The sequence below is a fragment of the Akebia trifoliata genome, chromosome 12 (genome assembly GCF_017979445.1).
Source record: "Akebia trifoliata isolate Shusen 1 chromosome 12, ASM1797944v1, whole genome shotgun sequence".
In the NCBI taxonomy this organism is placed as follows: Eukaryota; Viridiplantae; Streptophyta; class Magnoliopsida; order Ranunculales; family Lardizabalaceae; genus Akebia; species Akebia trifoliata.
In genome coordinates, this window is record NC_141386.1 from 5,711,731 (window position 1) to 5,724,365 (window position 12,635).

The 12,635-nt window shown below is 35.4% G+C and overlaps 1 protein-coding gene across 1 annotated transcript; it reads left to right on the forward strand.

The window, feature by feature from the left end:
• The first annotated feature begins 174 nt into the window (after positions 1-174).
• On the forward strand, positions 175-9,421 carry LOC147388774 (alpha/beta-Hydrolases superfamily protein). Its single transcript, XM_086418093.1, has 14 exons — positions 175-316; positions 1,537-1,613; positions 3,130-3,206; positions 3,305-3,385; positions 4,521-4,649; positions 4,745-4,831; positions 5,689-5,742; positions 5,921-6,011; positions 6,102-6,172; positions 6,284-6,353; positions 7,761-7,813; positions 8,360-8,453; positions 8,650-8,747; positions 9,207-9,421. The coding sequence occupies exons 1-14, from the start codon at positions 276-278 to the stop codon at positions 9,288-9,290; spliced, it is 1,107 nt and encodes a 368-aa protein (XP_086274219.1). The 5' UTR covers positions 175-275; the 3' UTR covers positions 9,291-9,421.
• Positions 9,422-12,635: the final 3,214 nt, after the last annotated feature.

Here is a 12,635-nt window from a genome sequence, read left to right on the forward strand (position 1 = left end):
AACCATAATAATTTTCTTTTGTATTTTGTACTCAAGGGGAAGGGACATATTTGTCATTTGAAAAAAAGTGAGTATTATTTTAGGAAGATTCCTCACCAAATGATAGAACTTCACCTTAACGCCAGATGAAGAAGGATAAAACTCGCCTTCTCCATATTCTTTTACTTCTCTCTCTTCACCTCCTTCAGGGTATCCTCATAGATTTCTTTCTTACTTTCTTTCTTTGTTGCTTCAAGTAATTCTGATTTTTTATTTGGCTTTTAATGGATCTGTAGATGAGTTTGATCGAAACTAGCGAAAGCTCCGACTCCTACAGGTTCGTTTAATCTGAGAACGATGATGGTTCAAAATATCGTCCGACACCGAGATGACTCGACAGATTCATCTCGGTATCTTACTGAAAGAGTGGCATATTCAATATCATCCACTTATGTTTTCAAAATATCAGTCGAGTCAATAAAACTCGTCCGAGTTAACTGGTTTTTTGTTTTATAAAAACATTATATATATATATATATATAATTAATAATTCAAATCTCGAGCTCTTTTTATTTTTTCTTTTTTCTTTTTTCTTTTTAACTGTTTCAATTGATTCTTGGTTGATTAATGATTTGTGTAGTTATTATTTATTTATATATTTAATGATTTTTTATTCTTCAAATCAAACTTGATTTCTTACAAATTATTACATTGAAACTAGATTTCTCTATTTTATGGGTTTAAATTTGATTTTGATTATATAATTTGAACTGTGTTTTTCTTTTCTTTTATATCTGATCTCTGACTCTGATATAACTGTTTGATAATGTTTCTTTTAGAATGGTTTCTTATAGAGTTATTTATCTGAATATATAATCAATTCTAATCAGAATAGTTGTCAAACAGCCCCTAAATATAGCTGGTTAAATTTGGTACCTAATTCGGGAAATTTTGAGTCTTATTCATCCGAGTTAATGAGTTGACTCAGAGAGCTAGATTCATCCGATTAGGGGCTGAGCCACTTAAAAAACCAACCAAATATACCGGCAGACCCCAAACTTAAGTACTATTTACAGATACCTCCTAAATTCACGTGTGCACGTTGTTTTTATGCAAATCATTTGCATTGTTTAACAAACCAAACACTTGTGTGCAACAGTGGAAGTATTTGCAAATGATTTCCACCGGTCTAAGGGTAAATACGTAAATAACTATAAATATGTAAATAGTACTTTGAGTTTGGTAAAACTCTTTTTATAGAAACGCTGTCTACTTGGCACTTTTTAGTTGGAGTTTGATACACATTGAAACCGTTTTCTATATTGCACGCATCCCGATGTTTTTAATATCCAACCAAAACGTGTCACGTAATCATCAAGAATGGAACACCGTTCTGGATTGTGACTCAAGTAAGATAACCCTAAAATGTAAAATTTAAAAAAAAAAATGTATTTGTATTTGTATTTGTAGCATCCACTTGTTTACGGTATAAATACGTATACTTATGTCAAAGTAAAAGACAACAACCAAAAAAAACCGACTGTTACGTACGATCAGGATGGAAACCGTTGATGCCGAGAAGCTGCGATCGGATTTTATTAGAGTACTCCGCAGTCGAAGATCTGATAATGAAGGTGATAATCACACATTGATTGAAACTTTAAGCATTCTGATCAACTGTTCATTTGGTTTATTAATTAATTAGTAAATTTAATTTTCAGATCTTGAAACGAAGTAATAGTTTATTTGAGTTTGATCTCTCGTTTTTTGCTCTTGATGATCTTAAATGTTAGTTTTAGTTTGATTTTTTAGATCGTTAAAACCCTAAATCTCACTTTGTTTCGAAATTAAATGTTTCGTTTGAAGTCATTTGTGCTTGTTTGAACTCTCTCTCTCTCTCTCTCTCTCTCTCTCCTCTCTCTCTCTCTCTCTCTCTTTCAAACTCTATAAATTTGATTCGAGGTTGTAATAATAACTATAATAATCTCCTCTCGACCTGTTGTATTCATAGTCACAAAATTTTACCAATTTTTCCAAAAATTTGTAAAATTCTCTGAACAAAGGGACAAGTCAATTAAATTGGCAAATCAGCTAATTAATTTACCCCCAAAATTTTATTTTCTTCAATACACAAATCTCAAGAATAAGATAAGATGTTTGGAGAGGTGGTAGATAATGGGTTTTGGTAAGAAATCGAAAAGCATCATGTTGTATAATCCCCAAAATTTTCCCCATTTTAATGAAATTTATCCCAATTGAACCCCTGCCAAATAATTATGAAATCAGAATTTGGTTATTATAATTGCATTGATGATCATTGAATGAACTTGAAACATTGTTAAATTATAGACACTTGTGGCCCATTTGGATTACAATTTGCTTGACCAAAGGATATTTTTTTATAATTTTTTTGGGAAAATATTTTTCGAGGATAACATCAGGAAGGAGTTTGTACCAAAAAAAATTGACTTGGAGAGCTCGCAAGAAGCTCAAGGAGGTGAAACACAAGGGCAAGATTATAGATTGGAAGTTTGCTTGGTTAATGCTAGAAAGAAAAGAAATGGGAGAACTAGACAGAGCGTTCAACTTCAAGACAAGACGTGAAAATGGTGGCCAATTGATATTTGAATCTTGAGAGTTTTTTATGATTAGTAAAAGGTGTAGGAAGATACGAGAAGTGAGGCAATCTTTATAAAGGTTATATGCAATTTTCTTTAGGAAGTAGAGGATGAATTGGTCCTTTTGATGCAATTGAGAAGAATGTGCATAGAAACAATTAGAACATAGAGAGGAGGTACATTTTTTAGCCTTATAGATATGGAATTACACTTACAATCGAAGTGTGAGAGATGGGTATCATAGCCGTTTGAAGTTTTAAGAAACTTAGGTGAAGAGAGCCAATAGAAATAATAAGAACACAATTTCAGTAATAGAAGACATGGTCCTGGATTGAGTAGAGTGGAGGAATAGGATTTGTTTAGCCAACCTAGCCAACCCCAGATCTTTGTGGTAAGGCTTTAATGGTGATGATAGAAATAATATGCACTTAAATTTTATTTCTGATTGTCGTATCGTTCTCTTTTCCTAAACTTAATGTGACAAAGTTCGACTTGAAGTTGACTCTGCTTTGCTCTTGTCTGACCTTTTCAGTACATCTTTCTGTGGAGCGTGCAAACCCTGTCCTACATCCCATGTATCAAGAAATTCCCCGTCCAACCTTCAGTGAGGTTGAATTGTGTTGACAATCTTGTGGAGATATTTTTTCTTTCTGCTCGTTATTGTTGATTCTGGGGAATTTGTTTTCCTGACTCTGAGATTTTACCAGGTAATAAATTCTTGTCCAAAGAAGAACATAGAAAATTTCAAGGATAAGTTGAAAGAAGAGAACCTCCACTTAATTACTGAGGTAAGTGAAGTTCTGGTTTTATCCAACAGTTTGGTATTTTAAATAAAGAATAGGATAAATACACAACATGATGTTTGGGTGGAAAAATATAATTAAGTTAAGATCGATCAATATATCAATATATATATATTCTCATGGGGCTTCCACTAGTTTTATATTATTTTGATAGGTTACTTCAACTAGTTTAGAAGTCCTTAAATTGGGCTACCTTGGCTGTATGATATGCTCTGAGTCCTATATTTTATCTTTTGGCAAGAAAGTCCATGCTTCTGTAGGTTGCATCTTTCTTTTCATGAACATATATGCATGTTTGTTTCTCATGTGTGGAGAAAAAGTACTCTTTGATGCATGTTTCTTGTTCCTTGTTACCTGAATTCTAGTGTTGTTGAACTATATTATCTTTGCTTGGGCCTTGATAAAATTGGTTTTTTTTGGTCGAGATGTGAGCATGTCAGGAACTGAATGTGAGCATGTCAGGAACTGAACTTCTTTCAGGGAAGTGGAAAATGGCCTTAATGCATCGTACTTATGGAAAATGACTTGGGTGAAATCCGACTGCACTGGTTTATTTTTATTTTTATTTTCATTTTTTTCCTTTTTTTTTGGAGGTGTGGAAGGAGGGTGGGGAGTGATACTAGACAGTCTGCTAATTAAATCAATCTAAATAACATCTTCTGTCAACGAGTGATGTTTTCTCGTTAAAGTGGGACCTTTAGTTATAATTTTTGAACCTCAACTTTGTTCTCATTGGATCCTTCTGAGTTTACTAAGCTAGCAAGTTCTTTCCTAGAGATTTTTGTTTTTTTTTTTTAATAAAAAAGGACTACAGACCCTGAACCCAACTTCACTTGCTAACCACTAACCCTTTAACTATCAAAAAAAAAAAAAAGTAGCTCTGTCCATTTCCCTAATACACATCGAATATCAAAGATTAAAAATGATTTTTGGTTCAAGTGATCATCTAATCAGATTTTTTGTGACCCATAGAGGAGATTCCTTTGCTCTTCACATAGCACAAAGCTGACTTACCATCACTAGAAATCATAATAGGCCTTATTTTGCTGGGAATGGCAACGTGAAGACCTTGGTCTTCCTTGAACTGACTTAATGTTGATTCGTTCATTTTCATTAATAGGTGGGCAAGCAAGGACGCTTACCACTGCTGATCCTGAGCTTGAAGGAAAGCAAGCTACAAAGAAGGCCAGCTATTGTATTTTTGCATAGCACAAACAAATGTAAGGAATGGTTGCGGCCGTTGCTTGAGGTAAAGCACTCAATTATGGTCCTTTTAGTTTTTTCAGTGATTTACCAACATTTGACAGCATTCCATTGTCTTATTGGTTCAATTTTTTTTTTCAGGCATATGCCTCACGGGACTATATAGCTATTGCCGTTGATTCACGCTACCATGGTGAACGAGCCCACAATCTAACCACATATCGAGATGTATTTAATCACCACTTTCCACTATTTTGCTTTAGGTCATCAGAAAGAACAAAATTATGCACATTTACAAAATGTACTAGATTTATTTTTCTTTCTTTTAAGAGCTTCAACCTGTAGTTGTTACAGTATTCAAGCTACATGAAGAATGGATTCTGAAAAACAAGTACCTGATCAAGTGATATACCCTTAAGGGAGAGTGTTTTTCTTGATTAATCAATATAGTCCAACTTGTATTCGTCCTCATGCTTTGCCAAAGAGGATGTGGACCAATACAAGGTTGGTTTTTTTTTTTTTTTTTGCCAGGCAAACAAGGGGTTAGTGGTCAGCAGAGGGGAAGGTGGTTTCAAATGGATTTGAACCTAGGTCATGGGATCAATACACCTCAAGCCTTACCATCTTAGCTAAGTTGAAACTGTTGAGTGTATATTTTCCTCCACTCTCAGGTGTGTCATACCCCAGTTAAGCCCTATGACCCTCTTATATTCATAGTTCTCCCCACTCTCCAGCAGGTCAGTCTTTTGGAGTAGTTGGTTGGTTAACATGGTATCAGAGTGGTAGGTTTGTATAGGTCATGGGTTTGATTCTTTCCACTCTAATGGGTGAGAAGGAGTATTGAGTGTATATTTTCCTCCAATCTCGAGTGTGCCATAGTAAAGCCCCATGACCCTCTTATATTCATAGTTCTCCCCCTCTCCAACAGATCGTTCTTTTGGAGTAGTTGGTTGGTTAACAGGCACCTTCAATATAGGGTTGGTTATGGTGTATAAGTTCCCTAACTCATATGAAGGGATGTTTTACCCTTCCTTTAAATAATGATTAAGTTTGATACTCTAATGTGGTTTTGTGATCAAATGCAGGCTCTTGTACAATCATGGAAAAATGGTGATACAATGCCCTTTATATTTGATACGGTAGTACACTTGATACCAATTTTCATTCAGTTTTGCATTATTGATTTGAATCTGAAAATTGCATGTACAATATTTACTCTGCTGTTATGCTGATTTCTGCTTGTTGAATCATTATGGCTTGGTTTTTCTACCATTGTGGTTCATGAAAATGACCAATTAAAAGCACAAGTTGTGACAGGTATGGGACTTGGTGAAACTGGCGGATTATCTTTCACAAAGAGAGGATATTGACCCTTCTAGGATAGGGATTACTGGTGAATCACTTGGAGGTTAGATAAATTAAAGTTATATTGCCGACAATTGAAATCGTCATATTTGCAGTAACATGTAGCAGTCGAAATGGTAATTCTCTTATGTAGGAATGCATGCATGGTTTGCTGCTTTTGTGGATACCCGCTATACAGTAGTTGTCCCTATAATTGGTGTTCAGGTGCGTCAAACTAAATGGTTTTAGCTTTTTTTCCTATAATATTCCCCAACCTCGGGGCTTTGCACGTCTACTGGAAAAAAAAAGTTGAATATTTATGTTAAATCTTTGTAGGGATTTCTATGGGCCATAGATAACAATAAATGGCAGGCTCGAGTCGACAGTATAAAACCTGTTTTTGAAGGTAAGCTTAGTGATATCAAAGGCAGAACAAAATTTTCTGATTTTACTTGGTTTTCATGTATGGCATGACAAGTTTATGTTTATTTCACATGTTCTTAAGTTACCTAATTTCTAAATCTATATGTTGGTCAAGGCTCGTGTCTTCAAATCTCTCCGTCATTTTCGACCATCCTCTCACCTTTTCAGGGCCTTCAATTTGTACCCAAGTACGCCATATTGGTTCTGTCATTGGTCTTCGTTGTACACATCAAAGACATCCCATACAACTTTCCTTAATTCTGTCTCTTATTGGACCTATTCATTGATTCTAATGTATGCATTTTGGATTTTATCTTTCCTAGCCTTAACACTCATTCATCTCAACATCCTCATATATGTTGCGCTCATTTTATAAACATATTTCTTCTTTTTTTCTAACATTCAACTACATAATATGTCTCGTCTTTATTGCTTTCTTATAAAATTTCCAGTTAGTGTGAATTACTCTAGGAGACGCCTTGACTTTAGCAACCCTACACTAATTTTATGAATCAGATCCTCAATTCCTCGCTGATCTCTCAATCTTTATGGATAATTAAACCTAATTAAGTCACATTTTGGGTATTTATTATCCATCAATCTTAATTGACATCTCATCCTAGGAATGACCTTGCTAAAGCTGCACCTAATAACTTTTGTCCTGGTCATTACTTATCCTAAAACTCTTCAACTTTTAAGCTATTATTCCTCCATAACTTGGTTATTTTAAGTTACACTGAGCAGAGCTCAGAACATGGGCGGATCCTAAAACTTGGGAAAATTGGGACTAGTCCACCGAGTGGGGCATTGACCATGCACTTCGAGTTTAGCTCCAACAGTTTGGATAAGTAGGGAAAGCCCAAAAGATAAGCAAAACTCGTTATGGAAAGCCTAATGCTTAAGGAAAGTGCAATTATTGAAGTTACTTGGCCAAACAATCAGTTTAAAACCGATTGATCTTCTTAGAGGTGGACCCTAGTTACACCCTTTTCTCCACCTCCAAGAGGGGGCTATTGTGGTGCAAATATTTGTACTTGATTTGAGTCAGCCACCCGTATCGAGATATGTTCAACTAGATCTAAACACCCGAGAAGTTGGGAAGATTGGAAGTCAAGACTTCTTGGTGAAGGCACATCAAAATTTGATGAGAAGTAGACTTGGAGAAGCCGGGCATGAGAAATCTATTGAGATGCATCTCAGCCAAATGTCCAATGGGTGTCGAGCAACATCTTTTGGTGGATGTCATAAGATTTGGGAAGATAAGGAGTTCAAAACTGAAATTAACTTTATTGATTGAGATTTATTATAAATAAATAAATAAATATTGTAAAGGGAATTTATTGAATCCTGTAGTTAAATTGAATTTTTTTTTTTTTTTTTCTGGTTACAGAAGCACGGGTTGATTTAGGCAAGGAAAAAATTGATAAAGAGGTGGTGGAAAAGGTCAGTTGGTTGGTTATGTTACGTACATTATAGTCTTCCGCACTTCATTTCATGTATTGTAATATTCTGGCACATTATAGTCTTATACCCCAATTTCTTAAATTATTTATTACCCTAATTAAAGATTAAAACACATCATTCAAACATTAAAAAAGCGTTATAACACGTCGAAACAACTTCAACAGTTGTTTATAATTAGGATTGGCCCATAAAAAATCCTAAATCTAACAAATAGAAATCTTTTTAAAAAAATAGAGTTTCTATTGGCACCCCAACTTTTACTTACTCTCATCCATTGATTTTTTTTTTTTAAATTGGGGTGTAATAAGTAAAAGTTAGGATGCCAATAGCAGCTCTCTTAATTTTTAACACTCCTTGAATGTGGTTTGTATCTAAAAAGAAAAAGAAAAAATTTCTTCCTATAATATATGCATGATAAATCTTCATCCGAGGGCAAACCAGTGTCTAAATTACCGGGCTTTATTATTTTTTGACCCATATCTCTTAAGTTGGATAATTCAACATTATTATTATTTTTCTGAGCAGGTATGGGATAGGATTGCTCCTGGTCTAGCCTCCAAATTCGATTCACCTTACTCAATTCCAGTTATCGCACCACGTCCTCTGCTGATTCTAAACGGTATAAATATTCTTTGAGCTTCAATCAATGGAAGTATATTCATTTTATCTCATCCGGCCTTTCAAGATGTAATCGATATAATTTGATCTATTTTTCATTTTTAATTTCGAAAGATGGAACTGAACGATTTGTTGAAATATCTTTTCGATATGTAAACTAGCTTTCTCAAGGATCATTCATTGTTTGTACCATGCAGGTGAAGAAGATCCTCGTTGTCCTCTTGAGGGTTTGAAAACTCCCATTTCAAGAGCACATGAAGCTTACAAAGCGGCTAATTGTCCAGAAAATATCAAAGTATGAATCCCCTATCTTCTATTAAAACGAATTACAAATACACACAATCACGAGCTCTTTCCTTCTATGTGCTCATATGACCGACCACCCATACTCAATAATAAAATGTAGACATAAACAAGCTAAATTCTACACATAATCCAACCGAAACTATATCAAAGTATGATTCCCTATCTTCTACCGATATTTTCATATTTTATAACCACACAAACTAACTCACAAGTGAAGTTTAAAATCTTGTCCTGGCACAATGTTCAGTTGGGAGAAGAAAAAAATGAGACAGTCTCAACCAAAACATTCCAAAACAAACCGAGACATCAATATTCTGTTTGGGTCCTGGTCCAAATTGAAAGGTCTTGGAAAAAACGTTCTGAAATGGTCCAAAACTTTAAATTCGAAGAATTATTAGATTGTTATTTCACCAATTTCAGCAAACTTATGTGTTTTTTTTCTCCTCAGCTGATAGCCGAACCTGGAATTGGGCACCAAATGACGGTATCGATGGTGAAAGAAGCAAGTGATTGGTTTGACAGGTTTCTCTAGTAAGAACATTTTAAATTTTCACCTTTGACTTACAGAATCTTGAGGGTTCTGTGGGACATTGATTAGTTTTAATGAATTGGTGGGTTATTTATGTCTTGTGAACGAAATATATGAAATTAAGTTGTTATAAATGGTTGACAGTTGACCTTCAAATTTCTTTAAATAAAAGAAAATCAACTTTGGTTGGTAATTGAGTTCATAATTATATTATAAAATATTTTAAAACATATTTTTATTTCTAAAACCATAATCTCATTGACAGTTGACCTTTAAAGAAAACTTTGATTTCTTTATCTCGAAAGACTTAATCATTCAACCAATTCCTTTCCCAGACATTTTGTATATATGTTTGACTGCTAAGTTGAAATATTTAAAAGGTTGCTTGAATTAACTTTAAAATTTTACTTTTTAAAAGTTTAAAAAAAAAAAAAGATATTTTTTAAAGGAAAAAAATAAAAAAAAATCTTACATTCTACTTTTTTAAAATGTATTTTCTTCCAAAATTACTTTCTATATTGTATTCAAACGGGTTCAATCTTAGGCTCTAGGAAAGGAGGGTTGTACATGAAATATATACACTTTGTATAACTAATATCAAATCTGGGACTTACTTGAGTATTTGTTTTTTATTTGATAAGTATAAACTTTTACAGATGGAGAACAAAACGCCCTGAGAGAGAAGTAGAAGCTGAATTAACCTCTTTTTATCACAAACAAAGTCCCACCTAAACAAGAAATCTTCAAAAGATAAGCTCCTAACTTTCTTATTTTGTTTACACCAAAGGAAGATTATTCCATTCCTTTCTTTCCATACCCAAAAAGAGACAAGAATGAGATGGTAGGTCTCCAGCTTTGGAAGAAGACAAGACCGACCGAATTGGGAAAACACCACCACACATAAAAACGAGAGTACAAGTTGCACATAGGACTCTTCGAGAGGGTGGTGTGTGTGTGTGTGACCGTGGGATTAGTCTCATCTGAAGGGTGGGATTCTACATTTGCACCAAAATTAATTTGTATGAAACCCCCATCTCTGAGAGTATCGGCTGTTGGGAGTCTGTTTAAGGTTGCGATCCAAACAAAGAATGAGACTTAGAATTCCAAATGGATTTTGATTGGGAAGACAAATTCCTTTTGTAGACACCCGAATTTGAGCGGGCCCTCGACGCAAAATACCCCGAAAACCAAAAATTTGGGATGGGCCCCAAAGCCCAAATCTACATTAATAAATGTTCGAGGCCATTTACGTGGCCCATGGACCCGCACACCTCACCACTCTCATACATCTTAAAATCAACCCAATACTATCCATCCCAAAATCCAATCCATCATAAATCCAATCCATCCCAAAATCCATTCAACCTATACCCAATCCAACTCAAGCCCAATCCAACATAAACCCAACTCAACACTATTCTACAATCCAACCCAAATCCATCACCTAAGCCCAAAACCCTACCCAATCCACCACTAAAGCCCAAAGTCCAATCCACTACCCAAATCAAATCCAACCCATCATCATCACATCAAACCAATCACCAAGAGATGACACATGTCATCATCTTCTTCCACCTCCCTCATCTAATCAACTCAACCCATAACCCTACCCTAACCTAACCTATTCCCCATCCTCTCATCATCAACCACCAATACCACTACCCATACCCTACACACCCTAACCTATCCCCCATCCTCTCATCATCAACAACCAACAACTCAACCCATACCCTACATACTCTAACACTATCAACCACCCACATCACAACCCATATCTCCCACACCTCAACCATCACTTTCCCTTAAAACATTCCCACAAAATCACCTCAACCCATACCTCCCACCATCACCCCCATACTCTTCTCTCTAATCATCCAACTACCATCACCAATCAACTAATCTCTTCATCCCTCCATTTGCCACATGTCATCATCCCTTCAATCCTCTCAAAATCAAACCAATCACCACTCATCTCTCCAAATCAAACACCATACCTCTTCAACCATCTCAACACTCCTTCTCCAAACAACTACCTTACACCACCATTCCTCCCATCAACCATCATTCATCTCACCCCACCAAACACTCTACCCAAATGGATTTGGGTAAGATCCAAACCATTTGGGTTAAAACACAACCCATTTCCCTCATTACAAAACTACCATTATTTCTCCCTCAAATTTCATACCCTTCTTCTCTCAAACCCATGCCATTACCCCTCATTCTAAACCCTCACCCTATTATACCCTTAAAATACCTCCCAACTTCTATAAAAACCCCTCCATTCTCCTCTTACAACAACTAATGAAAATTTAAAAAATAATCCTCCAAAAACTACAACTCTCTACTCTACTCTACTCTCAACACCTTACTCTCAACTCATCTCACAACTCTCAACTCTCAACCTTCTCTCAAACAAATCAAGCAAAGAAAAAGAAGTCAAAGGAAGTCAAGGAAGGTCAAGGTGGGTTTGACAAAAGGAACACCCCCCTCAACTCCCCTCTTCTACCCTCCCTTTCTCTACACATTTGCACACACCACTATGGTTTAAATCACGAAAGGGCCCCTTCTTCATAAGGGTGCCCTCAATGATTTGAACCAATATCGAAAGCCCCTCACACTTGAGGGCACATACCGATTTTCTTTTATTTTCATTTTCATTTTCTTTTTATTTCAAAAAATCGAATCCGAGGTTACCACATTACGTGGATGGAGTAGGGTGCCTAACACCTTCCCTACTCCATAAATGGACCCCCTTACCTTTGAATCAAGGTTGGACCAAACATGCATTATCCAACTAGAGTCATCAAAAATGTCGAAATGACGTGTTTTTCAAAAGATACGACTTCGGGTGACCATTCACACCCATTTTCGAATTTGAATGGTGGCGACTCCAAAACACCCAAAGTGGAGGGATGTTTTCAAAATATTGAAAATCCCATGTCCACACCTTCTATAAGTTGATAGAAAGATTTACCATAACCAAGGACTGCTTTGTATATGAAGAATATTTTAGATGATCATTGTCTCCAAAATTAAATCCCACCTTAAATAACTACAAGAATAACATGTTGAATGATCCAACAACCATACAATGCGCTCTTCTCCATATAAATGAGACCATCCTCTAAAATATACAAAGCTTATTCTAAAATTTCTAATCTTCTCAAATGTAACATACCCTGTTTTACGAATTCACCCCCAAATCTCAAGGACAATTTTATATTGCCTTTTCTTCTTTTACAATTTTCAAGAATGCCCCTTTATATTTATATATTACTTTTCCTTTTTGCCCACCTTTTCTAACAATAACCTTCTAACTTTATTGTCTTTCCTCTCCTTTCTCAT

What these genes read in the sequence shown, in the direction of transcription:
- LOC147388774 (XM_086418093.1), top strand. Translation starts at nt 276, where the DNA reads ATGAGTTTGATCGAAACTAGCGAAAGCTCCGACTCCTACAG. An exon ending in CCCGTCCAACCTTCAGTGAG is followed by an intron (nt 3,207 to 3,304) that starts GTTGAATTGTGT and finishes AGATTTTACCAG; the next exon opens with GTAATAAATTCTTGTCCAAA. An exon ending in ATCTAACCACATATCGAGAT is followed by an intron (nt 4,832 to 5,688) that starts GTATTTAATCAC and finishes GATCAAATGCAG; the next exon opens with GCTCTTGTACAATCATGGAA.